This window comes from Excalfactoria chinensis, chromosome 2 (assembly GCF_039878825.1).
Source record: "Excalfactoria chinensis isolate bCotChi1 chromosome 2, bCotChi1.hap2, whole genome shotgun sequence".
Classification (NCBI taxonomy): domain Eukaryota; kingdom Metazoa; phylum Chordata; class Aves; order Galliformes; family Phasianidae; genus Excalfactoria; species Excalfactoria chinensis.
The window spans coordinates 140,884,945-140,900,524 of NC_092826.1; the positions used below are offsets into that span (position 1 = coordinate 140,884,945).

The window sequence follows — 15,580 nt, forward strand, 5'->3', positions numbered from 1 at the left end:
CTGGCCGCGCTGTCCCCGCCGCAGCCCGGTTGCCGTTTGCCCGCAGGCTGTGCCCGGGTTCGGGGCTGGCGGCCTCGTTGCAGCTGGGGATGGAGCCGGCTGCTCTCGGAGGTGCGTTCCGTCCGGCCGTTCTGTCAGCTGTGGCTCGGCAGCCACCTCTGGGGCTCAGCAATGGGGCCTCCGGCTGGGCTCTGCACCATGGACCAGCACCCTGTGCCATAGAGCACCTCCCTGTGCCATGGACCAGCATCCCATGTCATGGAGCATCTCCCTGTGCCATGGGCCAACATCCCATGCCATAGAGCATCTCCCTGTGCCAAGGACCTACATCCCATACCATAGAGCACCTCCCTGTGCCATGGACCAGCATCCCATGCCATAGAGCACCTCCCTGTGCCATGGACCAGCATCCCATGTCATGGAGCATCTCCCTGTGCCATGGACCAGCATCCCGTGCCATAGAGCACCTCCCTGTGCCATGGACCCACATACTGCACCATGGAGCATCTCCCTGTGCCAAGGACCTACATCCCATGCCATAGAGCACCTCCCTGTGCCATGGACCAGCATCCCATGCTATAGAGCACTTCCCTGTGCCATGAACCAGCATCCCATGCCATAGAGCACCTCCCTGTGCCATGGACCCACATACTACACCATGGAGCATCTTCCTGTGCCATGGACCAGCATCCCATGTCATGGGCCAGCATTCCATGTCATGGACCAGCATCCCACACCGTGACCCAATGCCCTGTGCCATGAACCATCACCCTCATGGTCACCACCCATGGGGCTCTATGGCATGCCGCCATTTTGGTGTGGGCTCTCTGACTTTCTCAGTGTTTCCAACCAAGTTAGCATCACATCCAGGTGCTGCTGAGCTGTCGTTCGGCTCTCAAAGACAGCAGTAGCAGCTCTCTGCTTTGCTGAGTGCTAACAGCTGATTTACAGCCAGCAACCACGAACATCCGAGCAGCGTGGAGCTATTTTTTGCCTGAATTTGCATTTTTTTTTTTCCCATCGCTTTTCCATGTTATTGCCTTCCCTTTGCTTTTATAACTTTGTTATTGTGCTGAGAGTGAGGATTGCAGGCTGAGGGTGGTGTGCAGGCCCAGCCTGTGCCCCGTGCTGCCTCATGTGTGAGCATTAGGGGGCATCCAGCCATGCTGATAAATGGGCAGTGCTGTGCAGTCCTGTAAGGACTCGGGGGGATAATTGATGGGAGAAGGGATGGAAGAGAGGAGTTCCAAGGGCTGCCACCGGCTCAGGGGGTGCCTGAGATACACACTTTTGGGGCGTAGGAAAGGAGATTTGGGACCACGAGCAGCCTTAGAATCTCCAGGCTTCTTTCGATGTGGGTCTTTGCTGCGGGGAGACGCTGTGCTGCCAGAGGTCTGATGGAGTCACCGCAGCCGTTCTCCGCTCTTTATTCCCAGTGTTCGCACATGCAGTACCTGTCAGATGCCGGCATGCAGCCCCACGTATCTGCCTGCAGTCCCTCCTTGCTGCAGAACCCAGCGCCTGTGTCAGCCCTGCCTCCCGCCTCCCACCCAGTCTCCAACGTGGGACTCCAACGGCTCTGCTTCAGGAACAGCTAGAGCTGAAATCTCCCATCGCTTTGCTCTCATTTCCCAACCCTTTCACACAGCTGGGATCCTGCTCTGCTCTCCGTTTCTCTCCCTGCAGCGCTGCCCTCCAGGAGCTGCAGAACCCTCCGTGCCGTGTCAATGAGATGTAAAATCTCGTCTTTGCAGAGGGAAGAGGAGCAGAGGCGCATGCAAAGTACAGCTGTGCCTCTCAGAACGCCTCTTGTCCCTCTTAATGTATTCCTTTGCACATTCCGTGACTTGTTGCTGCGCGAAGGCAGCGAGGATTGGAGCTGCTGCCCCTTCCCTCCCATCTGCTCCGTGCTTTATCTGCAGCGCTTACAATGCAGCAGACCCCAGCAGTGCAGCCATATGGCATCCATAGGTAACGGTGCTGCCGACGGCTGAGTTGTGCTATGTGAGACCACCAGCGAAAAAGCAATGTGTGACCAACAGCAGGAAAAAAGCTGCTGGCTTTTTTTGGACCAGCACCTGGATTTACCTCCTCAGCTGTGGCTGCTGCAGCAAACTGCCCCATCCCCACCACGGCCCTTCCCACCCTTCTGCAGTGCACAAATCACGCTGCACCGACCCGGGAGCGTTCCCGTGTCTGCGGATAACAACGTGGCCGCCGATGGGATGCTAAATGCTTTAGTAATGCTTCGAGCCACAAAAGATCATGAGTGCAGCCAGGCCAGAAGAGGTTAACAAGAGAGCAGCTGTTGGGCCGGCTCAATGGTGGGGCGACAAAAGGGATGGCAAAGTGAGCTGGGGGGGGGTCAGCCCTCCCGACAAAGCAAAAAGCAGCTGCAGGAATAATGGATGAGCTGAGCCAGGTGCTGGGCTGCTCCGCAGCAGGGCTGACACCGTGATGGGGATGCTGCCACTGCTGCACCAGTTGTGCTCTATGTGCCCATCCTCACCCCTCTGCTGCATCCTCTGCAGGAGAAACGTGATTGTCTTTCCCGTACAAAAACCTTCCCGGTGGCTGTTTCTCTACAGATTCACACACCTCTCCCTCAGTGCACACTGCAGACGGAGGAGGAAATGCCACAGAGCTGCACCGTGCCCCCATCCGAGAGCAGCAGAGCTCTTGGGCCAGGGCTGACATTTCTGATCAGACAACTGAGCAGCACCGGAGGCACACGGCGAGGTCGTGCAGCACCTGCTGCCAGCAGGGATCAGCTCACCCAGACCTCAGCTGGCAGGCTGGCCTGCCCTGCTCCCAGGATGCTGCTGCACCACGCGCCCTGCTGGTGTGCCAAACCCAAGCGTCCCCTGCTGTGTTTATCATGCGGCCATGAGGAAGAATATCCTGCATTCATAAAGCAAGCAAAACAAGTATTGCTTTGGTTCGGTTTTCAGGTCACCTTTACCGTTCAGTTTGCCGTTTGGAAGCACGCTGCCTGCTGGCTCTGCAGGACGCCCTTTTCCAGCAGACACCGAAGATCCCCAGGAAACGTGCCGAAAGCAGCGGGGATGTGGCAGCAAAACCAGCTCAGCAGGGAGCTGCCGTGATGTGAGCGCTGTGTGAGCAAAGGGAGAGCAGCAGCTCCCGGCACCCAGCGTCACAGGCAGGAAAAGCCACCCAGTGCCACCCCACGAGGCTCTGAGCGCACTGCTGGGCTCCCTGCCCTTCAATCATCCCTTCACCCTCCTCCTTCACACCTCCTTTAGCCTCGCCCAGCTCCTTTCCTCGCTTTGCCCCATGCCTCCTTCCTCCCTGCAGCTCCTCATCCTCCCTTCTTGTCCTAGAATCATCCAAACAGAACCGTTCAGGTTGGAGAGGCCCTCTGAGACCCCCATCCCCACCTCCCCATGCTCACTGCCCACATCTGGAGCACCCCAGGATGGTGACCCCCATCTCTGTGCAGCTGTGCCAGCACCAGCTCTCCCTTTCCCTCCCTGCTTGCCCTTCGTGTTCCCCATTGCTGACGGAGCTCCCCCACCTCTCCATTTCTCTGCCCTCTCCTACCTATAGAATCATTAAGGTCAGAAGAGACCTCCGAGGGCACCGGGTCCCACCCCAACCCATCCCCTCCATTCCCACCCACCACATCCCTCAGCACCACGTCTACCCTTCAGAATTCCATCACTGACTCTCCAGTCCTGCTTCACCCCTCAGAAGCAGCAGCGGAATTTCCTCCTCTCCCACTTCTCCTCTCCCTGAGCACCCAGCCCTGTTGTTGCGCTGCCAGCCGGGATCCTCTCTGCCTCTTTGTGCTCCGCTCCCCAACAGATTGCCTCCATCTGCCGTCTCTTGCCTTGCTGTCACACGGAGCTCTGTGAAGCCGTACCGCCGTGCTGCGGGTTCGTAGCACCTACAGAGAGGAGATCTTCCTTCAGAGGTGCCTCTGCAAAATGGCTTCTAATTGATGCAGTAACGGCGCACGGCAGGCAGCGGTCTGAGCCACACGGAGGGGGCACCGCACCAGGAACTGAGAGCAGGGATCAAGAAATGAGGGGGAGCAGAAGAGGCTTCTGATCCCCCCACACGGCTGTAGCTCTCCCTGGTCATCCGACCCAGTTCCCACTTTCTCTCAGCCTTTCTTTCACGCTGAAGCTCAGCTCAGAGCTTGTGCTGTAGCCGAGCTGCTTCCCACCACGCTTCCTTTGGGGATGGCTCGTGGCGGTGCCGTTCACATCGTCTCTTTGAAGAGCTGCCAGTTTCCTTCTTCCCTTCACCTTTAGCCGTGCCTCCCATCACAGCTTTCGCAGCGTTCCCCTGCGTTTCTCAGCCTGCCTTCCTATGGTCCTTGTCCTCCGTTACCTCCCCGTGTTGGCCATGGCCACGGAGCTGCCGCCTCCCACCTTCAGCCCCTCCACCTCCTCTTTGTCCCCATTCTGCCCCTGTCCCAGCAGAGCCAGGACCAGCCCCAGTAACACCAGCACCAGTCCCAGTAAGACCAGGACCAACAGCAGGCCCAGCGGCACGGAACGCACCAAGAACGGGGCCGCTGTGCTCAGAGCCGCCACGAGAGCCCTGCCAGCATCCACAAACACACGCACAGCTGTTCTTCCCCACGCTGAGCGTTTTACAGCTCACCCAGCTAAGAGGATTTTGCTTTTCTCCTCTCTCTAAACCCAGTGCAGGTTCAGTGTAATATGGGGCCCGCTCTGCTGCGGGGAGACTGAGAGCAATGAGGTGAGCGATGCCATTTCCCCCAGCACCAACATCCCCTGCAGCACCGCATGGGGCTCCCATTGCACCCTGCCAGCCCAACCTTGGCAGGAGGCAGGGGGGCCATTTGGGACACGTGTCCTCCCCAGCGTGTCTTGGTGTCACTGGGAGCTGCACGGAGGTGGATGAGGTCCTGCAGCTCCCGGCAACAGAATCATCGAATCACAGAATATCCCGAGTTGGAAAGGACCCACAGGGATCATCGAGTCCATCCCAGCTCTACAAGGGACAACCCAGCAATCAGACCATAAATGGGTCTGAGGAGAGGGCTCGGCTTTGGGATCAGTTCCATGTGCCTGACCTCCTTATCCTCTACATCATTGGGGCTGCTTTGTCTCAGGCAGCCCGAGAGAAGAAAGGATCCTTGTCCTGGGGTCACAGCTCCCATCCCAGTACGTGTCCACAGCAGAAAATGGGACAGCGGAGGGAGGAGGACAAACATGGTGCCTGTGCCAACCCCTCTGCACCAGGGCTGCTCCCATCCCTGCCAGCCAACCAAGCACTGAATTCACCAGCCGTCCCCCGCCCCGCTGCATAAAGGCCATTGGAGTGAGGCTGTGTTTGTGAGGACACGTTCCTCCGTGGGGCCAGGAAATCAGATGGAGCCCGGGGCTGTCCCTGCACTGTGGGGACATCGCCATCACCATCGCCATCACCATCACTGTGCACCTCTGCTCTACAGTGAGCGCAGAGCTGACAGCCAGAGGGACACTGAGGCACAACGAGGGATGCAGAACCTGAAGTGAGAGATGGGGTTCTGGGGCGGGGGGTGCGGGAGGTAAGTTGGGGCTCCATGAAAGAAATGGGGGGGGAGGGGGGTGATTAATTGCTTTGTTTCCTCTTTCCTGAGGTCCCATCAGTGCCACCAGAGGAATTTTCCAAAGTGAAGGCATGGCCGGGAGCTGCCATGATGGGAGCTGCAGCGTGCACCGAAAATGGGATTCTCCGTGGCTCCGAGCAGATGGGGAGTGAGTTCCCACTGGGGACGGGGCTGCCATCCCCTCCAGCATCCTGCAAGCAGGTGGGGACAGACAGTGGTGACACCGCTGGCACTCAGGGCAGAGACTGAGAGCGTGCTGGGGGTGACAGCCACACCACTATGAGCCACATCTCACGGGGGGACCCTGTGCTGGGATGGGATGGGGGCGGTGTTGGGACAGGGATTGGAATGGGGACAGGGATGGGGAGAAGGATGGCGATGGGGACAGGGATTGGAACGGGGACGGAGATGGGTACAAGGATGGGGATGGTGTCACGGATAGGGATTGGGATGAGGACAGGGATGGGACAGGGACAAGGGTGAGGAACGAGATGGGGACGGGAACAGAGATGGGATGTGGACAGAGCCCAGGCTCTTGGACGGATGTCCCCACTGTCCCATGGCTCCAGTGGGACACACCTGGCAGAGCTGCGGTGTACGTGGGCCATATGGGGACAGGTGGGCCCATTGCTGCCAGGTGACACCGAGACATTTGGGGCCGGGGCTGAGGGGCAGGGAGAGTGCAGGCACTGGCGAGAGGCTTAACTTAAAAAAAAACTTTTATTTCAAGATCTTCCTTTTTTTTTGTTGTTGTTTTCACTCGTATTTCAAAAAAAGTGTTGAGGGGGTAAAAGTACAAAAAAAGTCAGTGGCGGAACAGCAAAGGTTTAGAAATCACAGCGCGGAACGGACCCAAGCAGTAGACACAGAGCACAAAGCAAACACCCGACGACACGGCGCAGCCACCAATGGGACCCTCTGTACAAATGCCACCCACGTGTGTGTCCCCCCCCCCGCCCTACCCCAGGTTGTTGTGCAGGCAGGGCACCCCGCAGCCCCCCGGCTCGCCCTTGCTGCCCTCCTCCGGCGCGGCGCTGAGGATGCTGAGCGGTTCCTCGTCCTTCAGGCCAGGCTTCAGCGGGTCCTGCAGCTTGTGGGGTGCGCCAGGGTCATCCTGGGGGGAGAGGGAGACTCAGGGAGGGGGCTGTGGTGGTGCTCCCCTTCTTGTGAGCACAGAACGGGACAGCGGGACCTTCTGAGCCCATCCTGCCATGGTCACATCTACACCAACCCAACCCAAAGCCAACCCAATGCAATGCAAAGCCCAACTCAATCCAAAGGCCAACCCAACCCAAAGCCAACCCAACCCAAAGCCAACCCAATGCAATCCAAAGCCCAACCCAACCCAAAGCCAATCCAACCCAAAGCCAACCCAATGCAATCCAAAGCCTAACTCAATCCAAAGGCCAACCCAACCCAAAGCCAACCCAATGCAATCCAAAGCCCAACCCAACCCAAAGCCAATCCAACTCAATCCAAAGTCCAATCCAACGCAATCCAAAGTCCAATCCAAAGCCAACCCAATGCAATGCAAAGGCCAACACAACCCAAAGCCAACCCAACCCAAAGCCAACCCAACCCAAAGCCAATCCAACCCGAAGCCAACCCAACTCAATCCAAAGCCCAACCCAACGCAATGCAAAGGCCAACCCAACCCAAAGCCAACCCAACTTAATTCAAAGGCCAACCCAACCCAAAGCCAACCCAACCCAAAGCCAATCCAACCCAAAGCCAATCCAACTCAATCTAAAGTCCAACCCAACGCAATGCAAAGGCCAACCCAACCCAAAGCCAACCCAACCCAACTCAATCCAACCCAACCTAAAGTCCAATCTGACCTCAAGCAGCAGCAGGGATGGGACACTGTGCTTACTGTCCCCACTAGGAAACTCCCTTCCCTCTCAGTCTGCCCTCCCGCAGCTCCCAGCCCTATCACTGGTCAACTCCTTCTCCATCGTTGTTGGGGTGTTGATACACCCAACATCACATCCAACACCACAACCTCACACATCCTGCAGGGGGGATACATCCCCTGGCGCATGGCTGGCACTGGGGTCCCCACAGAGTGCTCCCAGCATGGGCAGAGGGCAGGCACTGGAGTCCACTGCATTCCCACGGTGTCCCCATGGTGTCCCCATGGTGCCCAGCTCAACCCCAAGCCCAACTCACCATGTGCCACCACCTCCTTGCCGGGCTGCCACCCCGCAGTGCCCCTTCCCCCCCATGAGGTCAATTTGTGTCGCAGCCCCTCGTGCCAAGCAGTCACCCCACACAGCAGTCCCACGTCTTGGCTTTATTGTGTCCCATTAGCACCTGGCTGCCATCCCAGGTGGGTGAGCCACCAGCAGGGCTGTCCCCATGTCACCCCCTTGCTTGGACACCTTGTCATAGAGTGTCCACACAGCAGGGACTGGGCCTTCAGTCCCAAACCCTTTTCCTGGGGTGTCCCCATCGCTGTCCCCTCCGGAGTGGGGCTCACAGTCCCCAGGCACCAATGGGAACGAGCCCACGGCATACTAGTGGGGACAGAGACATGGGGAACGATGGTCCCACTTGTGGGGAGCAGCCCCAGATCCACTCCAGATCCAACCCACGTGTGGGGATTGGTCCCGAATCCACCCCGGGGCTGCGCCAAGGCTCCCGCTGGGTCACTTGCAGGCACTATGGTGATAGAATAGCTCCAAACCGGGGGGGAAATGTCTATAGGGCCGAGGTTAGAGGGCTCTATGCTGCGCTTCTCTCTGTGGCAATGCAAAAAGTGGGAGGCGGCTGCAGCGCTGCTCCCATAGTGCCCACCACACCCCAGAGAACATCCCCAGCTCCAGTGCCACCCAGCAACAGAACTGGGAGGCACAGGTGGGACACTATGGGGACACCACAGCCATGTCACAGCCCCACACCACCCCCAAGGCCCCCAACCCAAGGGGGTAGGGGATGTGGGAAGGGATGTGGGATGTGGGAAGGGATGATGTGGGATGTAGGATGTGGGAAGGGATGATGTGGGATGTGGGAAGGGATGATGTGGGATGTGGGATCCTTACGTTCGGGTGGGAGCCCTCGGCGATGGTGGACAGTGAGAAGTTGTCGTTGTGCAGCTCGGACGGAGTGCGGTATCTGTGGGGGGATGTGGGGTGAGCGCTGCGCCCCACGGCTGCTCTGGGGTTTCTTTTGAGGTCCTCATGCAGCGCAGGGACAGGCAGGAGCCGAGGAGCCAGGCTCTGGCACGGGCTCCGCCGCTAATTACACTTGGCCCTGCCAAGCGCTAATTAAGAGCTCGTTAGTGACCCACGGGAGCACTTCCTCCTTGCTTGGCTCTGGGAGGATTTGAGGCAGCGGTTGCAGCGGGTGACCCCACTGCGCCCCAAGCTGTCCCCACTAAGTGGCAGATGTCACCTGCAGCCCCCAGCCGTGCCCATCCAAAGGGCTGGAAGGACGAACCCACTGGAGCACGGTGACATTTCTGCTGTCCCCATGTCCCCAGCCATCACCGTGCAGGGGGACACAATGACAGCACCCTCCCCCCCCCCATGGTCCCCCCACTCACTTGGTCTTGCGCAGTTTGCTGTTCTCCGTCTTGAGCAGGTAGAGCTTCTTGGCGAAGAAGACGGTGAGCATGAAGAGCAGCAGCAGCACCAGCGCGGCCGAGCCCACGGCCACACACAGCACCTGGAAGTCGGTGACGATGGCCTCGCAGCGCGTCCCCTTGTGCCACGTGTAGTCCTGCGTGTTGCACCTGCCAGGGGACGTGGGGTCACGGTGTCACCACCAGGACCCACGGGGAACATCTGTGGGGGATTATGGCTGGCGGGGAGGAGATTAACGGGTGTCTCCATATAGGGGTGACCTGCCCCGGGCACAGCAATGGGGCTGCGGTGCCCTGAGCCCCACACAGAGCCATGCACAGACCCACGGGGCCATCCCCATCGTGTCCCCGTCACATCCCCGCATGCTGAGCCCTCCCCAGTGCAATCCCGGCGGGCGCTGCGGCCGCAGCCACATGCACACAGCCCTGACCTAATTCCTGCAGGAAAGCCCCCGCCCGGGGGGGCACAGCCCACGCTGCAGCCATGGGGAGGGGGATGCAGCCCTGGCTATGGGGCAGGAAGCAAAGTCCCCCCTGCGTTACTGCTGGGGCTGGGGGAAGCCAAGCATCACCCCTAATCCTGCACCCTCCTGTGGGTCAGAGCACCCAGGGGACATCCCTGTGTCCCCCGTGAGGATGCACCCATGGCCATGGGACACCCACTGGGGCTATGGGACACCCACTGGGGCTGGTGGACACCCACTGGTCTTGGGGATGCCCAGAGGGAAAGTGGGATGCCCTCTGGGGCTGGGGGAGATCCACCGTGCTACGGGACACCCATGGTGCCATGTGATGCCCATGGGGACTATGGGACACCCATGCAGTTGTGGGACCCACTGGGCTATGGGATACCCATGGTGCTATGTGATACCCACGGGGGCTATGGGACACCCATGTGGGACCCATTGGGACACCCCTGGGGGCTATGGGGCACCCGGGGGGCTCTGTGCCGTGGCCCAGCACAACCCGTCCCCACGCCGTGGCCGCCCGTACCTGCAGAAGGCCCCGTGGCTCTCCACCAGGTAGCACTGGCCGCCGTTGTGGCAGTAGCTGGGGACGAGGTCGCAGACGGAGCGGCACGAGCTGTTGTGTCGCACGTACCCGCTGCGGCACTCACTGCTGTTCTCCGGCACCGCGCGCTCCCCGGGCCTCGGCCGCGCCATGGGGGTCCCCTCTGTGGGGCTGGGGGGCGGTGGGACGCGGGGGGCGGCCGAGGCGGGTGGTCTATAGCCGTTCTCATCCTCCAGGCCGCCATCTTCCTCCTCCTCCTCCTCTTCATCCTCCTCCAGCTCCTCTTCCTCCTCCTCATCCCCTTCGGCGTAGAAGGAGGTGGTGGGGTAGAAATCGGCCTCGTCGAAGGGCGTGAAGTCATCGTAGAGCTCGTGGAGACCCCACGGCGTCGCCGCGCCGCCCGGCTCCCTCTGCGCCCCACCGCCCGCCCCATGGCCGCCCCCGGGCCCCGCGCCGCCATCGAACACATCGTAGTAGTCAACGTCGATGATCTCGGGCGGCTCCGCCGTGCCCGGCGCAGCACTGATGGGCTCCGCAGCGCCCAACCACGTGCGGTCTGTGCGGCCGCGGGCCCTCTGTGCCGGGGCTGGGCTGGAGGGGGGCTGGGGGAGCTCCATGGGCACCTCCGAGTCTTCGGCCACGGGAAGAAGGTCGGGTTCGGTGCCTGGGCCCGGGCTGGGGCTGGGGATGTTGGGGTTGGAAAGACCAAGGTTGGGTGTGGGAACACCAAGGCTGGGGGTGGGAAGGTTGGGGTTGGGGTTGGGAATGGGATGGTCGGGGGTGGGTCCGGGGCTGGGGAGGCCAAGGCTGGGGTTGGGAAGACCGAGGTTGGGGTCGGGAAGGTCGAGGTCAGGCCGGGTGCTGGAGAGGCCAAGGCTGGGGCCGGGGAGGCCGGGGGGGCCCGGTGTCAACCCTTCCGAGGGCCCAACGCCGGCCCTGGTTGGCTGCTCGCCGCTGCCGACCTCCTCGGGGCTGCCCAGGGCCACGGCGCCGCCATCGCCATCGCTGGGCCCGGTGACGCCGAGCCGGGGGTCCTGGGCTGCATCGGGCACGGGGGGCACAGAGCCGGCGGCCCCCACTGCGCCGCACCCCATGCACCCCACCGTAGGGTCGGCGGTGGCCGGGCCCCCCCCGGGCGGCTCCAGCTGCGGTCCCAGCAGGTGGGTGCTGTTGAGGGGGGCTCCGCTCTGCAGGGGGCTCCCCCAGCCTCTGCCTGCGCTGCCGTTGCGGGGTGGCCACTCGGGCGCTGTGGGGCACAAGGATAGCGCCGTGTCACCGTGTCACTCACGGCCGCTCCCCCCGCGCCCACAGCGCGGCTCCGTGACACCCCCCGCTGGGCTCCATGCGCGGCACTGGGGGGAGACCTGCCCCCCCGTGGGGACACGGAGCCCGCAGGGGATGGAGCAGCACGCGGGATCCTGCCCCCCCCTACACGTAATGGGATGCAGCCCCCTCATACACATATAATGCGATCCAACCCCCCCATACACGCACATAATGGGATGCAAACCCCCCATACACGCACATAATGGGATGCAAACCCCCCATACACATGATGAGATCCAGCCCCTCCCCCCCCCAATATATAATGGGATCCATCCCCTCCCCTGCAGCGGGATGCAGCCCCTCTGTGCGATGGGTCCCAGCCCCTGCGGCACCATCCAGCCGCCCCGCAGGGCTCCAGCCACCCCCTCCAAGAGCTCAATGCGGGGATCCCGCACCGACATCGTTGGATCCCACCGCCCTGACCAGCCCCGCAATGGGAGGATCGCGGCTTCCGCGCGGGGATCCAGCTGTGCCGGGGGAATCCGCCCCCCCCGCCCCATAACGGGACCCAGAGCCCCCATAGACACACAGCGGGATCCTGACAGCCCCGGACGGGACCCGCAGGGTGATGCAGCCCGTCCCGCCGGGGTCCATCCCCGCGCCATGCTGCCGGCCCCCGCCCCGCAGAACGGGATCCGCTCCGTAACGTGCGACCCAGCGCCGTGCGGGTGGGGGGGGGTCGGGCTGCGTGCACGGCGATCGCGGACCCCCGGTCCATAACGGGACGTGCCGCCCCCCCGGAGCCCCGCAATGGGATCCAGCCCCCACCCGCTGCGCTCGGAACGGGACCGGGCGCGCTGCAGCGCGTACGCGGGGACCCGCTGCGGCCCCACAGCGCCCCGCAGCCCCCCGCCCACCGCGGGACCCGCACCCCATCCCGCAGCATTGGAGCCGCGTACCCCCCCGCCCGACCCCCCCCCTGCAGCCCCCACGTACCGGGCGCGGCGGGGCCGATCGCGCTCAGCGCCAGCAGCAGAGTGAGGGCGGCGCGGGGCGGCGGGGCCGGGGGGGCCATGGCGGCATCAGAGCCACCGCCACCGCCGCACCGGACGGGACCGCCACCGCCGCGGCTCCGCCCGCCCCCCCCCGCGCCTCCGCTCCGCCGCTCCGCCGCGCTCCGGGGGGGCCGGGCCGGGCCGGGCGGGGGGCGGGGGGAGGCGGCTCCGCCCGCGGGAGGGGCAGCGCCGCACCGGCAGCCCCCGGCACCGGGACAGCCCGGAGACGGCAGCACCGCACCGAGAACCCCGCACCGCGACCACGGCCCTGAGAGCCCCGCGCGGGGATCGAACACCGGCCCCCGGGGACCCGGACCCCTCTCAGCCCCCCCCAAAGGGCTGCGGGGTTCACTGGGGGCTCGGAGCGGCCCCTGCGGACACCTCGTGGGGGGGGGGCGCAGTGCGGGGTCCCCGAGGGCCGCGTCTGGGGGGCTGCGGGGGGGGGATGGGGGTGTGGGGGGTGTGGGGCACCGCGGGCACGGGGACATCGTGAACCTGGGGACATCATGACCGTGGGGACGTGGTGACCGTGGGGACACCCCCGGGTCCCGCAGTGTGTGTCCCCCCCCGGGGCCGCCCACGGTCACCGCACGTCCCCGACGCGGCAGAAGAGCCGCCCCTGCAAAGGACGGACGGTGCGGGGTCGAGTTGCGGGTCGGGGTCCCCATCCGCGGCTCCCGCCTCCCCCTTATCGTGCTCCCTTCTCCCCGCTCTGGCCGCGCTCCCCGCGCCGCGAACAAGCCGCGCTGTGTGTCCGCTCGTTCAAAGGGGTTTTGAAGGGGCTGCGCTGCTTAACATTCCCCGCAGCTCCGGCCCGAGATGCGTCTCCAAGGGGACGGGCCGGGGGGCGGCGGGGGCAGCGCTGCCAGGAGCCCCGCGATGGGGCACAACGCAGCCGGGTGCGGCTCAGCACGACGTGCGGGGCTGCGCTACGGCAACACGGAACCACAGCACAGCGCCCAGTGGCTGCAATGACCGACAGCGCCCATCCCAACAGCGCCCATCCCAACCCCCTGCTGTGTGCAGGTACCAACCAGCAGCCCAGGCTGCCCAGAGCCACATCCAGCCTGGCCTTGAATGCCTGCAGGGATGGGGCACCCACAGCCTCCTTGGGCAACCTGTTCCAGTGCGCCACCACCCTCTGCATGAAAAACTTCCACAGCCCAAAGTTTGTACAAAAACGGTTGTTTTATTTCCCAAAACGAAGTGGCTGCGGGATAAAACCGGCCCCATAGAGAGGATGGGGGGAACAAAAGTCAGCACGGGGGTTCTTTATACAGTAACACGTGGCTGTGCAGCCGGGGGGGGCTGCGGGATCGTGGCTTGTACAGTACAAAAGAGTCTCCATCTGGATCCTTTAGATTGAAGCTGCTCACGCTAAAAACAACCTGAGCTTATTCTGAACCGAAGCGCGGCCTGAAGCGGAGCCTCCTATCTACTGCTTGTTGTTCATCTGAACCATTAAAAAGCTCCAAAAAAAGGGATTAAAAATGGTGGGGTTTGATTCCTCAGTTGGTTACTGCACCAAACTACTCAGGGAACGTCCAACTACTGCCTGCAAAAGGGAGGTAAAAACTGGAGCAAGAAAACTCCCACCGTTGAGTGGTTCCATTCCAATCGAGTCGCTCCTGGCTTCGCTCACACTGGGCCCCTATTTGCTCTATGGGGGCAGCGATGCCCCCCCAGGCCGTGCTGCCATCTTTAGCAGCCCCCAACCCCCCCCCGCTTTGGGATCCTGGTGCTTCACTCTGTACCCAGGGAGCCCAACACATCGGCTCAGAGCTTAGGGGGACGCGCTGGGCATCCAATGCTGCCCTCAGCACCCAGCTTCATCCAAAGCCCCAAAGAGCTGGAGGGGATAAAGCTGGAGCTGGGGGCAGCGGGAGCAGGAGGGGCACAGCAGGGACCTCAAACTGGGGACGGCCCCATAGGAGAGCTGCGGTGTGGAGCGGGGAAAGGGGCTGCTGTGGATGTGCTGGTCTGGGGGCGCACAGCGGGGCCAAGAGCTCCGGGCAGAGGAGGGTAACGGAGCCATGTTGGTCACCACTGTGATGCTGTAGAAGTTCCTTCTCTCTTACGGGGCGGCCGCGGCCGGGGGGGCTCCTGCAGGAGGGGGGGTCACCCCTTCGGCGGGCGGAGGCGGCTGCGCAGCGGGGGGGTCTGTGGGGACAGCAGGTAGAACAGTGAGAGCACGATAAGGAAAGAGGAATGATCCCACAACCTGCCCCCAGTGCAGCACAGCTGCTCCCCCTGACATCCACCCTCAACCCGCCCTCCTTCAGCTCCAACCCATTTCCCTTGTCCTGCTCTGATCTGCCCTTTCACAGAGCTGACTCCCCTCCTGTTTGGAGGCTCCCTTCAGGTCCTGGCAGGCTGCACTGAGCTCACCCCGCAGCCTTCTCTTCTCCATGCTGAACAAGCCCAGCTCCCTCAGCCTGTCTTTGTATGGAGGTGCTGCAGCTCTGAGCATCTTTGTGGCCTCCTCTGCACCCTCTCCAACAGCTCCTGTCTTTCCTGTATTGGGGGCCCCACACCTGCACACAGAAGCACTTACACATCCCATTGGGAGCTGCCAGAGGGACGCGGGGCCCGATGATGCCGCCAGCCATGGGCGCCATGCCGGGTGGAGCGGCAGCGCCCGCAGGGTGAAGGTTGGCCGACACTCCGGGCAGCATCCGGCCCGGCATGGGCTGAGTGGGCAGCAAGGAGCCGGGCATCTGACCTGTGGGAGAAGGCACAGTGAGCACAGTGAGCACAGTGAGCACAGTGAGCACAGGCAATTCACAGCCATCTATGCAAAGGGAAATCACAGCATCACAGCACGGCCTGGGCTGCACAGGCCCACAGTGCTCATCCAGCTCCAACCCCCTGCTGTGTGCAGGTCACCAACCAGCAGCCCAGGCTGCCCAGAGCCACATCCAGCCTGGCCTTGAATGCCTGCAGGGATGGGGCACCCACAGCCTCCTTGGGCAGCCTGACTTTGTAAGTGCAATGCTCATCTCAGACCCAAAGCCACAGCTGCTCCTGGAGCCTCAGCCCACAGAGCTGCTCTTGGAGGCTCCATCCTTACAGAAACAC

The 15,580-nt window shown here is 62.5% G+C and overlaps 2 protein-coding genes across 2 annotated transcripts in view; both read right to left on the bottom strand.

Moving 5' to 3' along the window:
* Positions 1-6,288: 6,288 nt before the first annotated feature.
* Positions 6,289-12,600, bottom strand: CSPG5 (chondroitin sulfate proteoglycan 5). The gene is made up of 5 exons (XM_072330450.1): positions 12,444-12,600; positions 10,164-11,427; positions 9,132-9,320; positions 8,629-8,701; positions 6,289-6,701 (listed from the first exon to the last, which is right to left on the bottom strand). Exons 1-5 carry the CDS (start codon positions 12,520-12,522, stop codon positions 6,546-6,548), a joined length of 1,761 nt encoding a protein of 586 aa, XP_072186551.1. The 5' UTR covers positions 12,523-12,600; the 3' UTR covers positions 6,289-6,545.
* A 1,063-nt stretch (positions 12,601-13,663) lies between these two features.
* Positions 13,664-15,580, bottom strand: part of SMARCC1 (SWI/SNF related BAF chromatin remodeling complex subunit C1) — a 46,213-nt gene continuing 44,296 nt past the window's right edge. Inside the window, exons 27-28 of the mRNA XM_072330428.1 lie at positions 15,057-15,224; positions 13,664-14,662 (exon numbers count right to left, since the gene is read on the bottom strand). Coding sequence (XP_072186529.1) covers positions 14,577-14,662; positions 15,057-15,224 — 254 coding nt within the window. The 3' untranslated portion in view covers positions 13,664-14,576. The remainder of the gene's footprint in view (positions 14,663-15,056; positions 15,225-15,580) is intronic.

What these genes read in the sequence shown, in the direction of transcription:
- CSPG5 (XM_072330450.1), bottom strand. Translation starts at nt 12,522, where the DNA reads ATGGCCCCCCCGGCCCCGCCGCCCCGCGCCGCCCTCACTCTGCTGCTG. An exon ending in GATCGGCCCCGCCGCGCCCG is followed by an intron (nt 11,428 to 12,443) that starts GTACGTGGGGGC and finishes TGTGCCCCACAG; the next exon opens with CGCCCGAGTGGCCACCCCGC. An exon ending in AGCCACGGGGCCTTCTGCAG is followed by an intron (nt 9,321 to 10,163) that starts GTACGGGCGGCC and finishes GTCCCCTGGCAG; the next exon opens with GTGCAACACGCAGGACTACA.